Source organism: Mastacembelus armatus, chromosome 6 (assembly GCF_900324485.2).
Source record: "Mastacembelus armatus chromosome 6, fMasArm1.2, whole genome shotgun sequence".
Taxonomy (NCBI): domain Eukaryota; kingdom Metazoa; phylum Chordata; class Actinopteri; order Synbranchiformes; family Mastacembelidae; genus Mastacembelus; species Mastacembelus armatus.
In genome coordinates, this window is record NC_046638.1 from 7,811,273 (window position 1) to 7,835,880 (window position 24,608).

At 38.8% G+C, this 24,608-nt stretch overlaps 1 protein-coding gene across 6 annotated transcripts in view; it reads right to left on the reverse strand.

The window, feature by feature from the left end:
- Positions 1-24,608, reverse strand: part of LOC113132519 (pleckstrin homology domain-containing family A member 5-like) — a 68,791-nt gene that overhangs the window by 25,207 nt on the left and 18,976 nt on the right. For 5 of the 6 annotated variants that reach the window (XR_003295904.1, XR_003295903.1, XM_026310670.1 and 2 more), the window contains one exon: positions 6,278-6,361. Coding sequence is in view for 4 of the 6 variants with exons in the window: in XM_026310670.1 (XP_026166455.1) it covers positions 6,278-6,361 (84 nt within the window). In the remaining 2 variants the exon portion in view is untranslated. Of the gene's footprint in view, positions 1-2,324; positions 2,699-6,277; positions 6,362-24,608 lie in introns of those variants that run through there. The other variant, XM_026310669.1, reaches the window with a different exon arrangement.

Sequence of the window (24,608 nt, forward strand, 5' to 3'; positions counted from 1 at the left end):
ATTTCCAAGAAATGCTTCATAATGCTTAATTATGAAAAGCACTAATTTATTATTATGCATTTAGGCTTATTGACTTTCATACAAGAAGGAGCATTTGTCTTATATTAGCATTCATTGGCTGTCTTAAATATCTCATGCAAGGAAATTCCCTGTAAAGGTCACACAGCCCTGTGGACACCATCAGGGCAGTCACAATGTGGACAACTGGTCGAATGCTGCTCTCCTGAGTTAAATTGCACAGTTTTCCACTCACCACTTTAAAATGGTTGCTTGTACCGAGTGATGAGCAGTCAATAAGATTTGAAATTTTCCTCCCAATGAGCTCTGAAGATTTTCAGCACTTCCAGTGACAGGCGAAACCCTAAGTGAAATATAATCAACGGTGTGCTGACTAGCAATCAAAACAAAGTTTGGGAGTGGTGGAGAAAACGGGCTGACTTTGTTATAAGAAAGATATTGCTCTATTTTATGCTCTGTTCAGCCAACAGGCCATTTCCACGTTCACAGATGGAGCGTGTCTGTGTGTTGGGAGCTTTGTTGATAAGTAGCTTCAGAACTCATAATCTGCATGTAAGGAAACTGTAAAAGTAGTGAGTGTGTCCAATCAGTTGCCTTAACAAAAGAGCTAGCCTATAACAGGTACATACACAGGAAAATAAGAAATTCTACTGCATTACCCAACTTCACAAAATACTTGACAAATGGTTGTTATATTCCTGTTGTGTGACGAAGACAAGTAAATATTAAACAGAGCAAAAGTTAAAAATGCAAAAGCTTCCCACAGACACATTTACCAACATTCCAGCCTACTACTATAAATGTTGAACTTGCCACATGATGAGTACTCATCATGTAGTACTCACTATACTATTGCTTGCTTGAATTCATCTGCAAACTTATTAATTATTGAATCCTGTGCTTAAACAAAGTATCTGTAAATAAAGTTATAACAGTGAGAATTCAGAAGCCAACTTTCAGTTCCCAAGTATTTCCCCATCTGGGCCTCTTTAGTGTTTATTTCTCAACCATTTACAGTGAACACAATGGACACACTCAGCTGCTTCACATCTCTATTTTGAAATGAAACTGGCTCTGACTGACGTCCGCCGAAATGCTAGCATGAGACTACACAACAATTATGTCACTGTCCGTATCCACAGCATGCTGTTTTGAGTGTCTGTCTACTGTAAATTACTATTTTGTCTCCTGACAGCACTAGCTCACAGTGTATGGGACTGTGATGTGGGGACATAGTAATACTACTGAGGTGCAAATATAGCATACATAGTTTTAGTAAACATGTTTTTTTAAATCTTTTTTTTTTATCGTAATTTCATTTATTAAAGGTATCTATTTGTAAAGAAATTCTGGACGAGTTGCCAGATCATCCCAGGGCCAACACAGTCAGATAACCACATGTAATGGCACCCAGTGGAAATGTATTGTACATAGTTGTTCTAAAATCTGTGGACCTTTGGTCTGCTGAAGGAGAGCAGTGCGCCAGGAGGTACATTAGTACACACAGAATACGCCAACTCCACATGTTAAGGTCCATGGATCAAACTCAGAACCTTTTCAATTTGAGATAATATTCTTGTTCACTGGAAATAAGACTGTAACCAGCCTTACATTTAAAGACTTTTGATTTTAACATTAAAGAAATGCTGCTTAACAGAAAGGAACCTGTGGGTTACATCACAAGACAAAGACCTTTTATCAACTAACCCATATTTACTAAAGTGTCACAATCACTTTCTGGACCTGTGTGAGTGTGTGGGTCTGTGTGTACAAAAGGAATCAGGAGGGATTACACTGCCACTGTAGCTTGTGCTCTAAGCACACTGAATGGAAACACAACCGAGTGGCTGGGTGCTTTTCACCATGTTTGGTGGTCAACCTGAATGACAATTTTTTTAATGAACAAAAGACTGGAAGACAAGGCGAGCTTACATATAAGTGTATGAATCTAACACTGTCACAGGTTCATAAAATTTAGAGCTGGGAAGTAAATCAAAAAATATAGAGGTTTTAATACTTAGGGGAGTTAATAGACCTAATTATATCCAGGATGCTATGTTTTGTAAAAGTGTGGTAGCCTACATCTGAAAAACCAACATCATTCATTTTTGCTTAAGTTCTAAATAATTCAAAATCAGGCAACATGCAACATGGTGAGCTAATGCTAAAAAGTAAAGCTAAAAACAGAATCAGGGCTCTTACCCATGTGTGGCATTTACAACCATAACGGACAGGATATGAAGGGGCATTCACAAGCCTAACAGAAGAGCATATTTAATGCATCCTGAGAAATAAGTAAACTGTCAACAAATTGAACTTAATTGTAGTGATATAAAAGATTTGTCTGACAGCTTAGCTTTCACCAAGGATGTACAGCTTTATATTCAGCTCAGGAGAAATGAGTAATGATTTCCCTGCGGTTAGTTCATAAAGTTTCAGATGAAGACACCAAATGGTTCAGACAGTAAAGGGCACCTTCCAGGACTTTGGAATGCAAATGCATAACAGGTCATCAGGCAAAACACTATTCAAACCACCTATGGTCTATTGTTAGTGTGCAACAACAAGGATTATTACCAGACAGACAGCTAAAAAACAAACGAAGAGAACACAGTTACTTGTTTGTACCTCAGTGTATTACCTGATAAATGCTGGGTGACACAATTTTCCAGAATTCACACTACAAAACAGAGGAAAGACAAATTTGTTGAGAATAAAAGCTCAAATCTTTTGACAAATAAGGGGTTTTAAAGATGAGCTGTGGATAGAAAGTATTTTGGTTGTTACTGGTGGAATATAATAATTTGTCTGTGTACAAGACAGTCTGAAAGTAGTTAGACCAGTTACAATGCAAATTAATAGACCAATTATAATAATGTTTTTTTGTTTCAAATCTGTTTGCATTTCAGAATTCATTTAGCCAACTAACAGGTGTGAGAAACTTAAATATACAGAAATAGATTTATTTCTTCATTTATATCTTCATGATATTTTAGTATGAAAACCACAAAATGAATCTAATTGTCATTTATCTAATCCATATGAAAACAAAGATGAGAAGGCAATGTCACAAAATGATTTCAAGAACAGCTGACATCTTTAAGCAAAAGTCACCCATATGCTAAAGCATATCTCCCATGCTCTTCTGCCACTGTATCTTATCAGAAAATATTACTGTAACGTGAATTATGAATTCAGTCGCCAGCAATGATTAACTAGGATATTATCTTGTCTTTAACCCACTTGGGAATGGGGAATATTGATAAAAAGCCCTATTTATCCATTAGCTACTGGTGTCAATCCCAGCTGACACTGGGCTGGGAGCAGGGTGCACCCTAGACAGGTGAGGAGTCTATTAAAAGGCTGGAACAGACAGACAACCATTCACACCTACAGGTAATTTTAGCGTTGCCAATCAACCTAACCTGTATGCTTTTGGACTGTGGGAAGCAGCTGTAGCACTTGGAAAAAAGGAGAGGAGAGCCAACTTTTCTGTAATATAAAAATGATAGTGTTTATAAATACAAATTGCACATAGGAAATCCTATTTTTGGTTGACCTAGCAAATTAAGAACATTAGAAAACATTTTGACGCAAAAAACACTCAACAATACCATACAGTATTTCTGCTCATTCATTTTCAGTATTGCCCTTAAGGGGTCTAATGAGATATTGAAGATACAGCAACAAACTTCCAGGTTTACAATTTTCTCACAAAATAGGTTTTATTCTTGTTTTGGTAAACATGTTTTACAGGTGAGTTAGATAAAAATTCCCTGTGAGCCTGCACATGATCACGTGGGCCACTAAACATAGGCTCAGCCATTTAGAATAATGACAGCAGAATGCTTAGGTTGGCACTCACAGACCTAGGTGACACCACTTGACAAAGATGGGAGACTGTGCCATAACGAGTACATCACAGCATAGCTGAAAATGTATGTGTGAGTAACAGATGTAATATAATATAGTCTATTTATAACCAGTAAGAAATAAAAAGCAGATTAGGAGAGGTTAATGTACAAGTCATTGCTTCATCCTTTAATAATAACACAGTAGAGTTCACTCTGAATGCATTTGTTCAACTGTGGGTCATCTACTCAACTTAAACTGATGTAGAGACTGCAATGATTATGACTAAAGAGGCACAGGCATCACTAATTCACCTGTTCTGGTTGCGTTTAAGGTCAAAGGAGTTTTACATCATTGGAATCAAGTCATTTTTAAGGACCATTTTATTGAATGTCTCTCTTGATCAATGACAACTATGCCAAACACTATGGTACAGCCACAGTGTTTACCTTTCCTCTAGCCTGTTGAGGGTTACAACTTCACTGGAGGTTGCCTGACCCTGCAGAAATTACACAATTCGACATAAGTATTTAAATACATTTTGCACATGATGGCAGATTTTGTTTTTCTTTCAGGACAGCACTGAAGTCTCTTAGTAGAAATTCCTATCTGGATATCTCAAATCTGTCAACTTTCAAACAATCCTTCATCTGAGTTATATTGTACTTTAAGCCATACTGTTTCGGTGTTTTATAGTACATATACTGTATATGCCTTACAGTGGATTCAGTTTATGTTCTAGATAGCTTTTTGTATTTTGTATTTATTTAAAGTGGCGAGCAGATTAGACAGCAATTTTGGCCTCTTTATCACTTTGGCAGCTTAAATCTGTCTTTGCGTTTTGTTACTTGTCCATGCTGAAGATTTCCTCCCTTTGCTACAGCACAGCCAAGTGTTGAGTGACATGCACTATTGTAAACATAAAAATGAGTCAAATAACAGGTTTTTACCTTTGACGTTGCCTATGCGTTGCAGACTAATTTTGCAACTTAGCTATCTTTCACTAATTGCTAAATTAGATATTATCTTGCACTGGCATGTTGTGCCTTTCTGTAAAAAATAGCACAGATGTAAGAGTAACACAATGAGGAGAGGAATGTGTCAAGAGAGTGCAGTGTGGCACTTTTGGCACAACAAGCATTTTCACAAACATTTTTTATTCCATCTCTGTTGCGCAAAATGCAGCACATAAGAATCTGGTGGGGAAAAAAGATTATATCATATTCTAGTAAAGCCAGAACTTTTATTTCTAAGTGACATATTGAAAAAAGCTGAAATTGATGCCCAGGATGTGCCATCAGGGGATTCATACACCACATGTTATTGGACTTTTTCCCACATGGAAGTGAAATTTCATGTCTTGAAAGCAGAACATGTTTCAATTAGCACTCATTGCTCAATAAAATAATTGACACCAGTTGTAATAACTTCAGTGCAACAATATAACATTCAATATACTTAGACAGGTTCCTGAGAGAACTGAGAAACAGTGGTGCTGATGCATGTTGTGCAACATTAACATAAGATGGCTAGGGTAAATGATGAAAGTTGAAGCTGGTGTCATGGTGTGATTCTGATGCAAACAGTCAAGTACATGTATATTTAGCACACTTACAAACTGGGACAGAGAAATAAATTTGAGTGGGAAGGAGGGCAAAGTTATGGGTCAACATCTTCCCGTTTTTTTTCTAGGCAGTGTACTTGGATTTGTCCAAACCTAACTATGAACAGCGTCAGAGTCACAAACAGCATCAGAGCCACAGGTCAGTAAATCTGAAAATGAGAATACTGATAATTCCTGAGGTAAATAGACACTGACTAAGTTTAGTCTGACAGATTCACTAAGTTGTTCTTGAAATGAACGTTCAAGCTGACTGGCCTACTATCCAGTCATGTGGGCAGACATGTGATGACTGTTATGCTGAAGGCAGCATAGATCATCACATGGACACTGCCTGTACTTATGACAATTGAAAATGCCATGAACTCTTGTCCAGGTCAACACAGGGGACAAATTGTGAAGCGTGGCATTCCTACTAGCTGAGAATAAGATACAATAGATTTTTTATATTCAGACATTACCATCAAGACTAGTTACACTATCTTGGCAATTACACAATAACATCCCAATTATGTAATAAATAAAACCCGAGAAATATCTGAACGTGATATTTTCATACAGTAGGCTATTTCTTATTTCTAAGGAATTTGTTTCGGAAACAGACAACTGAGAAAACTGAAGAAGCACTGAATGGGGGTTTTGAACTGAAAGGGCAACACTGTAAATAGATGGTGGCACAGCAACAAGTTGTGCAATGTTGCCTATACATCATGAGTTTCAAAAGCATATTGTAGTGCTTAAAAATCCTACCCAGCACCATTCTAAAAATATAAACAACAGACTTACTGTTCATTGACGACAAAGATACAGTTGTCTTGTGAGGGTAAGCTTGAGACAGGATGCTTGCAGGTCACCTTCCGCTCATTGTGACTATTGAGAATAAGAAGGGAGGAAAAAGAATGTTAGATCAAATTGCATAACATGTCAGTAAACTAATACTTGATCTATCTTGATTAATGGTAAATGGATGTGCTGCTTACTGTTCTGTGAACCCAAAGAAATTTTTATATGCAAAACATGAGAGCAGCTGAGGTTGAGTTTGTACTATTAGGTGGAAATGCTGAGAAGGGGAGTTAAAAGACCTAACACTCCATATAGCCAGGACAGACACACAATATGGAAATAATAATTAAAAGCTGTGTAAAAGGAGGAGTTTATTACTCAAACTCAAAAACTGTGAAACCTGGTCAAACTACACATTCATTGGATCAGTGTGCTACCAGCATGGCACAAGAGGAAGACAAAGTATAGGTACTGAGAGCCACAAATAGAAGCAGAAATATGTTACATAATGTATAGGAAAAACATCTACAGCAAAATACATTTTACCTTCTCACATAAGAGGATCAGAACTTCAGCTTTTACATCAACCTAAAATAATTTACCAAAGGAAAAAAGCAATTTAGACCTAGAAAGCTTCAATATTAACACATCTTCATCAAAATCTACAGGCTCCATCAGGCTGCCGTGCCATTCCACACTCTATGTCTAATGACAGAATTCACAAAGATGCCATCCATCATGCTGTCCAATTACAGCAGCCCACAGTAACTTCCAGCCTAACATGATAAGAACATCAGGATACAGACCACACAGTGTTTGGAGCAGAAGAGCCCAAGAAACTGGGTCCTTCACAACAGCAGCAGCTTTAGAGTAAACCAGAGCCTGGTCAGTGTTGTGCGCGATGTGAATGGCCTGGGGGTGGAAGGCTCAGTAAACATTCCAGTAAGAATTACAAGCTTTACTGTTCTTTACTGTTGCCAGGAAAATCTAAAAATAAGTTTTAGTTTCAACTGTGTCATTGGAAAATTGAGATGCTCAATTAATTCAAGGTGAAGATTCAGTTCATCAGCTTTTTATCTCATAACCTACAATCTTGGGAAGTTAACAATCAATGGTTATGTTAACAACTTAAGTCTTCCAACTACTCCCTTTACATGGCAGACAGTTACTCTATATTTCATGAAGTCTGGCTGTACTCTAAACTCTAAGCTACTGCCCAAAAATAACAGTTTTTAAATATGGGGTACTCTTGTACTGAAAAGAGCAAATACCAACTATAGAATAGGGGTTTTAGTTTCAGTCTAGCCTGGAGAGCAACAGTTACCACAGCTCTGGTCTATAATTACAGAAGGCACTGTTGGCAGTAGAGCACTCTGTGCGGTCTTGGGGTAGACCAACAGCACCATTTTTCTTTTGGTATCCCTTTGCACACGCCTCTACTGCTCTGTACATAGGTTAAATACAGATTTCAGAGAAAAAATAAAGTCTACAGTAAACACTTATTTAGGTACACACTACGGCGACAGAGAGATGATGTTATGTGGAATTGTGGATGTGACTCAATCATCATCAGAGGTCTATATGATGGTACAGCAACTATGTAATCTCAGCACACAAAGTCACGCAAACCAAATGCACATTACTTGTCTATGGAAAAATGGCTAAAGCCAAAGACAACAAGTCAAAAATCTACTATAGCTACCCAAAAGAGAGGCTATTAGGTGAGTGAAGGACTCTCAGGACTCTCTATTTACTTAATGTTAAGTAATCTTAGACAGGTATTTGCTAAAATATTAGCCAAAGAAAAATGATACTGGAACTTGGCACAGCCTCAAAAGCACAGTGGGTGATTAAAACATAATTTCTGTTTATCAGGATTTTTAAAAGGACACAGAAACAAGCCAGTTCAACATACCAGTTAATCTACTCTACCTCTGTGGAATCGCAATTTTGAAATGTATTTTCTGGAACACATCGCTATTTGACATCTGCTCGATGACTCAGCCTAATCAATCATTATCATGAATCCCCACTACCAGTGTACTGATTTTGGCCTCCCACTTCCCTCTGCCAAAGGTATAAATAAGATTAATGTCCCCTATAAAATCAATAAAATGTCATATCAAATTAATTTTAGATAAAATACAATGTCTGACTTAAAATGAAATAGGAGATTGTTATGCATTTCCAGTTTTATTAGCTGCCAAGCTACCATTAGATGGATCAGCACTGCTGATGAACCTCTGATATAAAATATGTAAATTATACTGGCTAAATAAAAATGATCAAAGATATTAGTTAAAATATGCTCTTCTTAGGATTTTATCTATATAATTAAAAGTCCCCTCAGACTTTAAATACATTTTTGCACATGTGCTGACTGACAGGTATAGGTTCAGTGTTTTCAGAGGGGGGTGTACAAACTCAGAGGTTCTTTGCCTATATGATGAAAGCTATTTGAGAAGGTCTTAAATATTCCCAACATGTTCCATGTGATATGAGGGGGCGGTGACTTCTTAAAACACAGTGGAAAACATGTGGGCTGTGAAGTAAATGATGACTGTAGTTATGTAGGTCTGAACAGGCAGGATGAGTAACAGCAACAACTTCCCGTTTAGTAGAAGAATCTCCTTTTGGATTAATGCATGACTTTTTTTAACTACATTACACTGCTGTTTTGTTATCCTATTCAAACTATGCTGGAGTGACATTTAGCCAGTGTACCAATGTCATAGAACTGACAATACAGAAAAAAAGAAAAGATGAAGATGAAACACATAATGAAAAATAAAATTTTAGGAACAGACTGCAGATTCAAAATCACTTGATTCTGCGCAACTACCAGCTCAAAATTAAATCTTCCTTTGAGTAAATATGTTTTCAAAATATTTCTTCCATCTGATTTTAGCTTACAACACCATATAAAATGGTCACACATGTTCTGAAGGATGTGGTTTGTGGTCACTACAGTCAAGATCAAGTCAGCATAAAATCACTGGGCTGTAGTGTAAAGAGAGCATATGGTAACATTTTTGCTTCAACAGAGGGCATTTAGGGTTAGGATTTCTTGTTTTTCAGAGGGAGATGTTAGTTTATGGAGTGGCTATGGGTGAGGGGTACAAGAAGGTTCCTTGTCTCTTGACCTCAGATATTTACAAGTGGGAGAGAGCTAGAAGCGGCAGTCAGAGTAAACTATGCTGCAATGAGGAGGGTTGAGCAGTTTTCTGGGATCAGTACTGTCCAGTCCACAATAATTAGCAGTGAGCTGCAGTAATGAAGAGCTTAAGGTCTGGGGGTCAGCCCTCCACAGGCTTAGCTTTTATTGTTCTCGGTGGGTCATTGATCCCAAACTCCCCTTCTATTATAGTTTAAGCACAACAACTGAGAGGCACCAAAAAGTGTATTTACATTAAACAATGGGTTTTAAAAGCATATCATTTGATTTTAACACCATGGTTTAGGGGCCCTACTGCAGGCAGTATATTTCCATAAACAGCTGATGGAAGACGGAAGAAAAATAATATTAAATGTTTTTAAATGTGGGGTAACTGCAAAAAGTGAAGGGCATTTTTGTCATGCAATGATAAAAAAAAAAATGGAATAAATTTCTCTGTACCTCATCATGTAGAATGTGAACTGCTGCAGCTAATTTGGCTATGGGGTAATTAATTGAAAAAGGCTTTTAGAACCAGCTCTCCAACTTTGATAGTCTAATACTAAACATGCAAATGGATGAGAACAATTACCTAAGCTGCATCTCATGTGAAATGACAGGGGTGGAGGACTTTATTAATGTGTGACACTTTCAGACACTATGGCAGTGTGCTGTAAAATGGACCTTTAGTTATCTGTTTATATGGTTTATACCAACACATACAGTACCATTAAATGGTAATTTTCTTTAACAATTTATTGTTGTTGCTCTATATTCATAGTGAAACCCAGAATGACTGAAGATGCTTTAAACTCTCACAGTAAGATATGTGACAACTTTTTTAAGGTATCACCTATTAGGATTACACTGGCAGTGCTGGGCTGGTGATTATACCATCCTACTACATCCTAATAAAACAAGACTTCAAGGTACACATCAGTTCTAGCTCTCTTAACTCAAACTCATACATATATGAACAAATCCCATTTGACTCTGCATTCATCATGTAATTATTTGTTGATATTTAAAATAACCTAATGAGATTCCACCCCACATATATGAGATAATTTCTATATGCCAGCACATTATAGGAAAATCTACAGGCTAAGTCTACTACTAGAGTTCGTTAGGAAAACCTATATACAAATCCAACTGCAAATCACTAAAAAGAAGCTCTAAATGATAATTAATAAATTGTTAATTTCTATACAGCAGATATATTATTAATATTAACAATTAATATATTATTGTACAGAAAGGAACTTAGGCACAACATTGGATAAGGCCAACTAGTACCGTTTAACAATTTCATATTATCAGGTGAGTATCCTTAACTAGCATAGAAAATAGCAGGGCTGCAGTGGAGCTCCTCAGTACTATATGGGCATTGAATGGAGGTATGAATAGCCCTTCTCACAAAAGCTAAGCTGAATAAGCAGAATAGGCAGTTTGTGAGAGGGCATGTGGGGGGCAGCAGGAGAAAAGACAAAACAGGGGCTTTGCTGTCCCTGAGAGGCCAAATGAAAGGGAGTGCAGCAACGTAAAGTAATGTGCTGTCACAAAATGGCAATACCTGGACAACTGTAATATCTTTGTCTTACCTGGGCACAAATCTTGGAAAAACACCACAAATATTGTGGAGGGCACAGCCTGTAGCTTCAGCTGCATGCCTGTTAAGCTTTGACTTTCACCTTGGACCTTTTTACTTAAGCTCAAAAAGCAGCTGCTCATTCAGGGAACAAATCTGATTTTTTCCACAAATAATTCAATTAGCAGCCCTCTCTAAGCAGCTGCGACTGTGTGCAAAGCATGTCAAGGTGACACAATCGAACAGGGTAGTCAAGATGATTTCAGAGCCATGGAAACAAGCTGCATTATTGAAGAAACATAAACCATGAACTGAAGAAAGTAAATTTTGTATCTATGGAGAATAATCAGGAAACAGCTGGAAAAAACTAGTCATAGCCTGATTACAACCTTCTCACCCAAAGCCAACTTGTTAAACTTTTAAAAAGTTTATTAATCTAAAAGAACCTAATTTCCCAATGTTGCAGCAGCTGCACACATAAAGTTTCTATCTTCACTTCTGTAACCTTGCTAAACATTCACTGCTCAATTTCAGGCTCCATTAAAAACAAAAGCAGCCTAGTATTCAATATGGCTTTCCGGGAAGATACAGTAAAGTACTGGAAAGAAAAGCAAAGGCAGGGGGTTGGTTTAAAGTGCTGTATCAAAAACACTGCATGATACCTGTGTATTAGCTTCATGAAGTTAAAGTAGGAATCACATGCATACTGTTCAGATAAGTAGGTCCATTGCAGGACAAGGAGCATAAGTGTAGCACCCAAAATGGTACTGCTGATCTAATCAAGGTCAACTAAGGAACAGATGACAGATAGGCTGGGATGGTGCAGGGAGGTGTGTGAAAAGGACGTAAATATCAACTTCAGATTTCTTGTACATTCAACACTAGTAAGAACTGAGAAGTAACAATTGCTTTCAGGATCTCATTTCCCTTTTCACCCCACCCTGAAGTAAAGAGGCAGATTAAATGAGAAACATTTGGATTCTTGCAAAACTGAAAATGTTTCTTTTCACAACACTACACACACAAGCTAGTACATTTCTCACAAAATGCTACCATCATGCAAAATAAAACATGTGCCCCACTGAACCAAGTAATTAAGTTCACAAAACACATACTGAAGGGCCAGTGCTTACATTTATTTTCTCCATAGTTTAGTAAAAATGCTAGCAAGGACAGTAGGCCTGTACATGACAATACAAAGATGGGTTAATTAAGTACATGGAGCACACTCCTCTGAATATTTTACCATTCCACTAGTTCATCTCCCTGAAGCCCCACCCTCCTCCTCTCCCCTTGATGTTTTCTGCTTAGGGAGTGCTGAGACTGCAACACCAGTCAATAACAAGGCATCTGTTTATTTCCATTAATGCTGAACTGCTCCTTCATAATTTCAATCTCTCATGTTTAGACAATTTATTTAGGAGGCCAATCTAAATGAACATGTCCTGTCCAAGACTTTTTAGTTAAATATTTATTAGACTTAATCTAACCAGCTGGAGCTGTACACTGTCTAAATGAAATATGTGCAAGAATTGTGCAACTATTACCTCACAGTAAACATGACCTTAAACATATGATAGCTTGCCAATGAAATGATGTTTTGCAGTTCCTTCAAGAGCTATATATCCAGCTGAACATCAGAAATAAACGTCTCTAAGAAACATTGCTGGAGCATCTGTGTTTTCAGGTCTGCAGGAAACATTGCACATTTAGGACACAGAATGAGCTCATAGGAAAAGCAAATTAGTACCAATGGCACCATGGCTCTTCCTTCTCTCCTTACAGATTTAGAGTGACTGTCATCCTAATCTTTAGGCTTTATACAGTAAAAGCAGCTCTAAACATGCTATACCACACTATACTATACCTAAGATGCTTAATAAATATGAGGGTAGACATTCTGAAGGACTTTACTGCGCACGTATACTTAGTAGTCAGTCAAACCACAAGACAGCTAGCATTATGCCTAAAAGCACATCCTCGAGGATGGTGAGGAACAGGTTTAACTGCTCCCTGTGTGTTTACAGGAATTTTACCATAAATTACAAGGATCAAAGAGCAATGACAATAAAATATCTGTTACTTAGAAGATCTTGGAGGGTGAGCTGGGTTCATGAAGAGAGGACAGTGTCTGTATCACTAAAGGAGAGACAGTGGAAAATGGTCTAATTAAGGGTTAACTGACTGTATTAACTGACAAAAGCTTTTAAAGGTCCAGAACCACCATGTAATTCAGTACTGTCAGAAGTAGAAAATATCATCTGAAGCAAGTAATCCAGCCATGAGGGAAAAAGTACGTCTCTTCAGGGCCACTGGTACTAAATGGGGCATGGGAAATGCTGTTTTCAGTAACTGGCAGGACAAGCTTTCTTTTCTGAGTGAAAATAGACCTGCAGCAGCAGTGAACTACACTTGAGTTATCATGCAGAAACTGAGACAGTTCTAAGTATTTCCCTCCAGGGTTTGCTTTCACTGTCACTGGGAACTTGTGGGATTCAGCTCAATTGAAGATTTTTTTTTTTTTAACTATTAAAGACGATCAGACATTACTAAAAATCATATAAATAATATAGCATTTACAAGCTTCTGTAAGAACTCCAGCAAATCTAGCATGACAACACAGATGCGTTCTGACAAAAACACGTGAAAATACACGGTGAAGCTATGGCAGTGTCCAGCGCTTACACAAACAGCCATGTGTGGACCAAAGGCTGAGTGGGAGCCTGGCAGGAGCCGGTTCTAACTGCAACACAGGAAGCAATCACAGGTGCGGTGTCTAAACTGCCACCGTCGGCACAGGTAAACACCGCAAACAAAACAATTACCATCGCGTTAAAAGCGAACCTCTCAATATATATCGTACGCATTAACAGCAATGCAGGTTTTCTACTTACGACAGAAAAACGTCCACAAACGTCCCGTCAGCAAAACAATCGCGATGAAGTCAAAGAAAAACGCGCAGAAAGACAGACGCAGAAACGTAGATAGGAACATGAAATGTAACTTTAAAGAAGCGTGTGTTGGCGAAGTGCGCTCCCAATCCGCAGCTGGAGACACTGACTGCTGCGCAGCAGCGTGCGCCCGTAGCTCTAACACAGTGAAACCCGAGAGGCGATGATGTCACGGTCCGGATGTAAAAGCAAGCAAGGTGGCCAGTGGCGCTTTTATTATGCCATCCCAGCAAAATTACAGAGCGAGCAAACAGAGGAGGTAAACACAAGCACAAACAGAGAGACTGGGCAGCTACAATGTGCTGATCGTGTCCTGAGGAAGTGGATCAAAGATTACTCTCCTTTGCCTTCACACAGGGTTTCCACAAGGTTAGCCAATAACGTAATAATAATAATAGTAGTAACAATAATAATAACACTATTATCACGTTTTAGTGCTTCCAGCAGAAAAATGGATGGCTAGATTCACCGATTTAACATAATTATTTTAGAGCTGCAAATGATTTGGCTGGTCTATAAAAAGGAAACCCACTATTATGAAACAGAATAGTAAATGAAATATCTCTGTTTAACACTCAAAACAGACAAAAGCAGATATTTTTGACTTCTGCAACTTAACGTTATGGATTATCACAATATCTTTTGTAATGTGTGTGCACAACTTTCAAAGGTGCTATAGAAATGAACTTTGATTTGATAGGTCAAACTTTAAAATTCATTTTAACACAGTTGTTTGAAAGATTTCAGTGTTTTTCAATACCTGTGAATACATGTAGTCACCTAAAACTATGTGCCAACTACTCCACATGTGGGAGGAAATATGAGACAACACCATAGGAACTCAAGACATTTATAATGCCCAATTAGATGAACTGAAATTACACCATACCCAGAGTTAATTATATTTCTTTACATTGTTTATTTGGGACTGTATCCAGACAGGTCCATAATACACAACATAAATACATTTTAGCTTTATTTTCCTCAACGAGTTATGTGATTGAGTATGAATGTGGCTAACGGCACCTTCTTCAGCTCATTCTTCAGCAAGTCCTGACAAAGGGGCATGTTGAAAAATGAGCTATTGCTTCACTGGGGTTTAAAAGACTCATTGTGACAGCATTTTGGATCATCCTGGTAACGCTTTTTTTTTTTTTTTTAAGTTTTTGCAAAACATCATGGCCTCCGTTCAGGAAACTGTAATACTATGTCTCCATCCTTGTCCATCCCAATTACTGAAGCTATGCTATCTGGTTGAGGCTTGTTAGTTTCAATAGGATGAAAGTGAGAGAAAGAAGTGAATATCAAGTAGGTTCAGCAGGGAGCCTGCAGCTATTGAAGACACAAAAACCCGGACAACGACCTCAGCTCCAACCTAGCAGCCATCAGCTCCTCCACTCATCAACCTGCTGGGTGCAGTCAATGGCACAGGAAGACACCCAGACACAGTCAATGCACTATTTAGAGGATGCTATTCTCTCCCTGGTTCCTCCCTTTAACATTCAAGTGCACTGTAGCTCTCAAAAGTCATGGAGTTAGAACAAAAATGAAAATGCTACATATATTTTATGAGTTGAAAACACAATAAAGTAACATTACTAATAAAAACACCATCTGTAAGATAGTATTTAGACCACCTTGACAAGCTCTACTACATAAATAATGCAACATGCTTCCTTATGAAGGGTGTGGGGGGTTGGGGGTACGGGTGGGGGTGCTCTAAAACAATCATTCCATTTCTTCTCCTGGGAGTGCCTTCCATGTTGGAGCTTGGTGCCAGGGGATATGAACACCACCTGGGGCACAGAATGGACACTATAACCCAGGAGGGAGTAAGGGGAATATTAAGCTTTAGCAGGATATGTGATATGATATTTAGTGACCCAATACATGAAAGACAACTCCATGGTGAATAAGAAGCTGGTGCTCCAAAGCCCAAAAAAACTGTCAGGGGGAAAGTCAATGCAAGCTGTTCAGCCATCTGTGTATGTGCTTTGTGTTGCCATAGGAGAGTGTATTTTTTTTATCCAGGATAACTGGATAATAAATGTTTGCTGTGAGCATCCAAATAAAGCCACAGTCTACTGTTCTAAATAACATTCTTTCCACTGTCAAGCCCTTGAAATTGTTATCAAAGGACATGGTGGTTACAGACAACAGTGTACTGGTCAACCTTTTAGCCTCACGACTCCCATGTTGTGTTTGACAACTGCAGCTTAATCAATCTTCTCTCTTGGGGTCCAGAAATTTGTCATGTCTGTCCTGCAGGTGAGCATTTGTTCTGATTGCAACTGTATGCTATTTGTTATAATTTCCTTTTTACAAATTTGGAAACATGCCAAACTCAAGCTTAACAGTGGAAAAACCCAAAGTAGTCCTTACACAGGCATTCAGAGGGAGTTGTAGACCTGACTACTGTTCCAATAATCTGTTTGGGGGAGGGGGCGGGTTACACCAAGGTCATACAAACCTTGTTTTATCTCAGCCCAAAACTTTAGTACTCCTCATTTTATGGCTGCACACCATTAAGCTTTACGGCACAAGGATAACATGGTAAGCAAGCTCAGATCTGTTGATGTTAGAGTGGTTTGACTCTGCCACTGTCTGCCTGTCAAAGCTGAAATCCTTGTAAAGTAGCAGTTCAGTGTGTGAAGGCAGGTATAGAGGCTATGAACAATAGCAACACCTGTGCAACATAATGCAATCCAGTTCAACAGCCCTGCAATATGCAACCCTTTAAAAACGTTAATGTTCAGTTTTTGCTTAGATTGTATGAAACAGTTGATGAGTAATCACAGGCACTGTTTTGATTTTACAGTAAAAAACACTGTTTTGTGTTCCTGTTATGCTGTCAGTCCCTTACATTTAAAAAAGGAATAGAGTAAACAATTTCATGCACAAAGTTTATAGTGTGAACAGCTGAAGTGTGCTGTACTGTTGGGGTTTTGTTTCCAATTGAGTCTTTCACTCCATTCCAAAACCATAATGACTTGAACTGCATAATCTTCTTGAGTGTCTAATAACACGCTGTTAACTGCAGTACAATACAGAGCAAATGGACCCATGCGTCCTATGGATCAGGATGAAAAGTAACAAGACATAAAAATAACCTCTTCTGTACATACCAATTATTAATTAGCCATACAGTGTAACTTTTCAGCTACAGCTTGTACTAGAGGCTTCATCCGGTTCTCAGCTGACAGATGCCAAGTAGAAGCTTTCAGACTCATTAACTGCCCACACAGAGTCAGAAAGAGACAGGAAGGGAGAAGGAATCGCTAAGTGTTCACATGTTTATCCACTCTCAGAGATCCTCTTCTACCTGCCCACTCGCTCTCAACTCTGGCTCTTTCCTTTTCCGCCTACACTCCCAAGCTCTCTCCTTTGTCACTAAGGTGCAGGTTATTACCTGCTGGTGTTCTGAACAGCTGCAATACAGTGACTGCAAGCCACAGCAGCCTGAAGTTGATGATGAATAAAGCAACCACAATCAGAGAATCTGCCAATGCTCTGCAGGGGCCCCTGTTCCAACTGAGTGATAATGAAAGAATACTGCATGCATAAACAGCCCCATTACCAGCTTGTCTTCAGGAAGGCATTGAGAGGATGGGCTGCAAAGGCCACCCTCTTGGAGCATTGATGTGTGAGTGTATAGGATTTTGGGGAGGGGGGGGGGCGGCATCTCCTGCTCTAGTAATTAGCTGTGTGTGTCAAATGAGCCTGAAAAACAACAATGGATCCCTGGATGCCTGAACCTTCAGATCCAGGCAGTCAATCCAGTGACATCAGTGGTTGGAAATAACAGTTCTTTAACCAAGGACTTTGTGGAGGTCACATCCTCAATAAGTAATGAACTTATACTAAGCCAATGCATTTAAATTGGAAAATGAATTGTGTAATACAAACTACGTACAGTAACTTTCAACACAGTCAGACTTCTAGCCTAACCATTATAACGTGGCAGGGCATACTCTACAGAAGATACAAGCCATGATTGATGCTACCCAACATAATTCCCAAAGAACAGAGCAGCAGAGACAAACCTCTTGAGCTGTTACCATCTCTGCAACTGAGATGTGGGAATTGGGAATTGAGAAGTCTCAGCACAAGACAGGTTTTATCATCTGCCTTGACTACAGAAGGCAGAATTATGTTTCTCTCAAGATACAGATAAGCGTCTACACAGACCTATGTAGAGGATGGTATTATAGGTATCAGTAGGTTGCTGAGGACCCACAGAGGCCACCTTCTAAATCTTAACAACTTGTTGTGCAAAGGAAGAAAGCCTATTGGTTGATCCAACCTCATGTCGCAGGGTAGGTTTGAAAGGCAAAGGAAGATAGAGCAGTTAGAGGAGTGGTTGCTAAAAGTAGCACTGATAGTATCAAACAGAGTTAGAAAAAAAATTCTTTAAAGCATCTAACATTATTGCCTTTCTTGTTCTCCTCCTGCATTTATGCTTGTAAACCCACTTGCACTTCCAACTGATTGTAGTGATATGTTATGTCTGTCACAGGGTTGATATTGATTGACATTACCAGGTTTATTTCACATCTTAAGTAAACTGTGACAAAAATGACACTGCCTCTAGTTGGCAGGCATGTTACATTCCCAACCTGTACTAGTATAAAAGAAACACACATTAAAACACCTCAAACTTGTCCTGTGTACATTTGTTTACATGCAGCATGGAGAAGCATAATTCAGTCTAGAGATGAAAGCGTTTACTGAAAGTAAATGGCAAATGATACTGACTGAAAGTATTTCTTTCAACTAAAATGACTGTGGATACACCGTAATGCATGAAAAAGTCAATCTAGATGACTATTCTTACGTTTTGTTGATGTGTCACTGTCAACTGTGACACAATCTTTCACACTGCAGTAAAGACAGTTAAGCAACTGCACCAGATGTGTTTTTGGAATGATGTAAAATGTGTTTATACTTGCACACCAAAGGAAAGACTAATTAGAAAAAGGAATGTTAATAATTATTAACTTTATGGCACTGCTAATAATAATAATAATTTTGCAGAGACTAACAAAACCAACCAATCAATAAGGAAATCAAAATCAGTCCCTGAGGCTGCCAGGAAGTTCAGGGGAACTGAATCCTGTCATGAATTACAGACTGACCATAATTATGCAAGCTGTATAAAATCACTGTGCTAATGACACACTGAAAATCAAGCGGTAGTTATAGGATTTGATACTACTACTACTACTACTACTAATACTACTGGTATACTAGAGCAGATATGCTAATAGAAGGCACATGCAATGTACAGGGGTCAAACAAAGATGCTCAAGTTATAACACTGATGTGGAAAAAGAGGGGAAGAAAAATTAACCCTGTAGATCAGTGAACCCAAAGTGTTTTTCAAGCACAATCACCATGATGAGTGACATCACAGAAGGTCAAAATGAGGACAGGGGGATCTGACAGACCCACTTCACTATTCAGGCTGCTTTGTAAGGCTTGGCAGCACTGACAGTCACCAAAGGTTATAAGTCAAAACAGCAAAAGCATGGGCCTTCACCCAGCCCACTCCAACACAACTCAGCCAAATGATGACTGTTTGCTGACCCAGCGGGACATTTGATTTTTTCCTTTCTTTTTGTTAAATTCTCTGTATCAGCAACTAATGCAGGGTCACCTAAGTCCAGTCATTCCAAAAGCACCAGCCTGTCAGCTTTATATTTACAACACTGAACATGTTTACAACCAAACACCAGGGGAATTGTTTGGTTCTGAATAATTTAAAGTTCAGCTGTTCAAAGTAAACACTAAAACCTTGGGGAAACAAAAAGTGGTAGGACAAGTTTGTTATATTGTGCACTGTGAAAAACTGAAAATGCTGTTAGAATCAATCAAGCCATACAAATGGTGCGCTCTCAGCACCTCTGGGTCTTTTTCTGGCCCTGCATATGAATGCAAGAGGTGGCATTACTAAAACTGTAGTTACATGGGAATTTACATTTCTACATTTTACCATTGCCACTTATCTGGGACTTAGTCGACAAATTCTCTTTCACTATTTTTCATGCAGATTATCACCTAATAAACCATTCATATAAACGCAGTTATGCAAGTTAAATCCGTGACAGCGATTAAATTGATGCACAAGCTGACACACCTACTGACATAGACTGAAAGCGAGTTGGTGTGCAGATGTTTATAGTGGAGACATTTGAGAAATATTTAACCAATACCATGAGCAACAGAGCAAAAGCATACACAGAGCGAACTGAAACTGAGACTTTATTTGGCACAACACAGGTAATTCTGTGTGTGCAGTAAAGCTTAGGGAGCTACAGCTTCAGACCTGTCAAAACAGTTTCATATAATTGGGTAAACTTTGGGCTGTACATGCCAGCTCTCTTCAGGTGAAAGGCAGGTCAGGTCACCAGTCCATCACAAGGCCAGATATAGATGAACAACCACATATGCTCACATTCCCATCTACATCCAATTTAGAGTCACCAATCAACCTAAAGTACATATTTTTGGACTGTGGGAGGAAACCAGGGTACCAGGAGTAAACCCACGCAAGCACGGGGAGAACATGCAAACTCCACACAGAAAGGCCGGGTTGTGAACCCATGACCTTCTTGCCGTGAGGAAACGGAGCTAACCACCATGCTGCCCAGCTTTCATTCCTTCTAAATCAAACTTCCCTCCTCTTTCTCGTGAATGCAAAACAATGCGAGACTTCTTCTCTGCCATAGATGTGTTCTCATAGTAGTTCTGACTATCCTTTGCATGACTGAAGCTGATGAACTTTACAGACCTGGTGTATATGACCAAGTTAGACAGAGCCTTGGTCACTACCACCTGGGGGAAACCCACAAAAGCACGGGGAGAACATGCAAACTCTGAACAGAAATGTCCCAGGTCAGGTTTTGAATCAGGAACCTTAATGCTGTGAGGCAACAGTGCTAACCACAAAGTGACTGTGCTGCCCCCTCATGAGATCAATTTTCAGTTTCAGATTGATTATGAAGAAGCCTTGAGATGCAGTATATTTTGTTGCACAAATGTGAGCTTTTGTTCAGCAACAGACATGAGATAAATGTTATGCTACATGTTATGCTAAATGTACTCATCTCTTGCTGCACCATTTGTAAAATAACACCAATATCTATTCCAAACAACCACAACTTTTAGTTCTCATTGAATGATTCCAGCTCTACATCTGATTTCTGTTTATCACAGTCAGAAGAACAATTTACAGTTTTCTCTCTGGTTGAAAACTCAATTCAGCCATTCAAGGACTACAACAGTATCTAAAATGCCCCACTAAAAGCTTGGCTAGGGCTAAGCTAATTCTCTAAGAAATTCTTAGTTACAGCCACTGAATTGATTCAACAAGTGCAACTATATAACTAAAAAAAAGACAGAATGAGATCATGATTAAGAATGAGAGGTAGTGTGAGATACTACAGCATTGACTACTCCAGATTTCTGAAAGAGACAGAGAGATGGAAAATATGTTTATTTCCATGTTGTGGCTGTAATTGGTGTTTCTCAATACACACTTTTAAAAGCGCAAGATTATAAGCACTGTGTGTACAAAATCGTTGTCTTTCCATTTCAATAAGGCTCTTACAAATAGAAAATAAAGACTGTAAAAGAGATATTCACTATGTCCCACTTTAATGGTCTTAAAATCCTGTATAGTTTCCCTCTTTGTGTAGCTCATTGACAGACCCACAAATAGAAAGAGAACGGTGGCAGTGGTAGAAGGAGGTTTTGATGCACTACCCAGCATTCAGTGGTGTGGAGCATGCTCAGTAGGCCTGCCATTGGGCCACACTCCCACTTTGGCCTACTTCTGATATAACAAATAATGTCACAGAAAGTCTCATTGCAGTGGGGGTGTTTGTCAATATGACAGAAAATGTGTGACACAGAGGAGTCAACGGAATGTAGGAACAAAATCCAATCTCATCAACCACAACCAAAAACAAATAATACCAATGCTTGTGATGGGAGTTACTGATCCAAAACGTCACAAGAAAAAGACATGGACATACTGGAAGGAAAGCCACAACCACAATTGCAGCTGAAGGGAAAAAAAAAAACTTTGATTTCAGAACCACAGAGTGATTGAGAGAGTGACAATAATGAAACGCAACACAGAATCTGTTAAGCTCTAGTTCCTCTCATCCCCAGGCAAAGATAGCTGCTAGCGTGAACAGAGAGACAGAGCAGTCCAATTCATTTCAGAAAGTTGACCAAAAGAAGTGGGTCAGCCATGAGAGTGATAGACCAAGACACTACAGGAGACAGAGAGAAAGCAAGAGTGAGAGGGAGAGAAAAGATCATGTAAATGGGACTGTATGACTTCAGAAAATTATTCATCATGGAAATTAGAAGGAGGGAAATTTGTGGAGTAAATGGTGCATGTTTACACCTAAAAGACAAAGTGCCTGTAATCACGAAGGGCAATATTTACTGAGACATGAGTGTTACCTTACAATTACATGTAAATTTGTTGATTACAATCATATTTTTTCAGGCCTTTTTCAAACCAGATGAGCTCTCTGGCAACAAGCACAAAAACACTCATGTGCTGCGGATTGTCCAATATTATCTTCTTCAGGCTGAAGGAAAGCAAACAGCAGATGACTAAACAAACATTGTGGGGAGCATATATTCCAGTTCATGCATCTAGTTTCAGTCATGTGAAAGTGAAGCACTTTAATAAACAGAACACAGGATTACCTAATTCATTCTACAGCCTATTTTTGGTGTCCATTCTATTCTTACCATTACCATGCATCTACTCTGTTAGGTGCATAATCTATATTAGGCAATACAAGAAAAATAGCACTGTAAAATATCAGCATTTGTTAAAATGTTACACAAGCCAGACACAAAACCACAATATAAATACAAACTATTGTGAAGACACAACAACAAATAAATCAAACACAAAATCATGCTACAGTATATGCTGAATCCTAGAAGAAATTGATTGGCTACTGCTTCAAAACTCCAGCTTGACTGCTGTCTTGCCAGTAAGCCCCATCCAAGTCAACAGAGAAGCAGACAAAGATTAAAACACATAGACTCAAACCATGATTGCTTCACACTCATTAGTGGAAGTGTAAAATGTTTCTCAGTTAACAAATCTAGACATGTTCCTTACAAATGTTTAGCATGTTTAGGTAGTTGCCATAATGGAACTTTCAAAGGAAGTACTAACCTCCTGGTCATGCCTCAATAGCACTTGAATGGCCAGTTTGTACATATAAGTTATAATTTAGTGCAAGGTGAAGATGAACTTGTAAGTATTGTTAAAAAATTAAATTATACGGCTAAAGTGCAACCCAGGCAATGTCTTTGCTGAATTTCCACACCCCGACATTTTATTATTACACCCTGTTAATCCATATTTGAAATGGGGGCAATCAATGCCACTCTAAAACAAGGGTCAGGCGTGTGCAGAGGAAGGCACAGGCAAATTGAGGACAGCTTTATGTGTTGGGCAGTCAACTGAGCTAGTGACTCCAAATTGAGGTTTGGCACATTCATGTATCTTTTCTCTAGCCACTTACCATTATTTTTGCCTTTTGAATCAACAAAGTCCAATTCCAACTTTATTGTATGAAGGGCACATGTACAGCTTTGACTTTTGACGTTATCAGCTCTGAGACAGGGTGTTTTCCATTATATTATTTGCTCACCAGAATTATCAGAGAGAGAAGCCAAATTTGAATCTGTTTTATAGGGAGTGTCTCCTTTTAGGTCACCTGCTGATATGTTTGTAGGTGTGGCTGCATTGCGCAAATCCTCTGAGAAACAGATCTTCAGTCTGTGTTAAAATCCTCTTCCTTTACAGCTCAGCAGGTCTACATACTATACAACCAAACAGTCATGTCATGCTGATATACAATAATTCCTAAAAGGATGACATTTTTTTTCATATAATCAAGCGCCAAGAAAATTGGTTGTACATTTTGCAGGGCGCAGCTCCCCCATGTTTAAGTGCTCTGACCAACAGCTGCATGTTTTAGGTGGGGAGTTGTAAGGGGTCACAAAGGCAATGCATCAAAATCCTCACAAACACTCGTGATAAGAAGGGAGGGAATTACTTGGACAGAGAAACAGAGAGTAAGCTGTTCAACCTAGCAGACTGAACTGTAAAAACAACATAAAAACTAAAGTACACATGCCACCCTACATTTCCTATTAAGGGTAGGTGAATTACACAGAACTTCAAAAAAAGACAGTAGCAAGGGCCACAGAGTTAAACAGCATTAGCAGCTCTGTGAGAAGAAGTCTCACAGTAAGACAAGAAAGAAGGAAAAAACGTGACCTGATGAACACAGCACCTGAAGGTGAAATACACCCAGTCATCCTCCTACTCTTGGCAGAAGCAAGGCTTTTTATTTTTACAGTGAAACATGCAATTAAGTGCCACTTACCTGGACTGATGACAGAACAAGCACACAAGGTGGGAAATGTGTTGGAAAACGTGCTGTTACTAAGGCTGTGCAACATTGTCTAACAAGTACTGTGAACCACAAAACACATGCACCAATCAGCCCTGGCATTATGAGCATTGACAGGTATGTTGAATAACCTTGATTATTTCATTACACTGGCACCTGTCAGTGTGTGTGGTATATTACA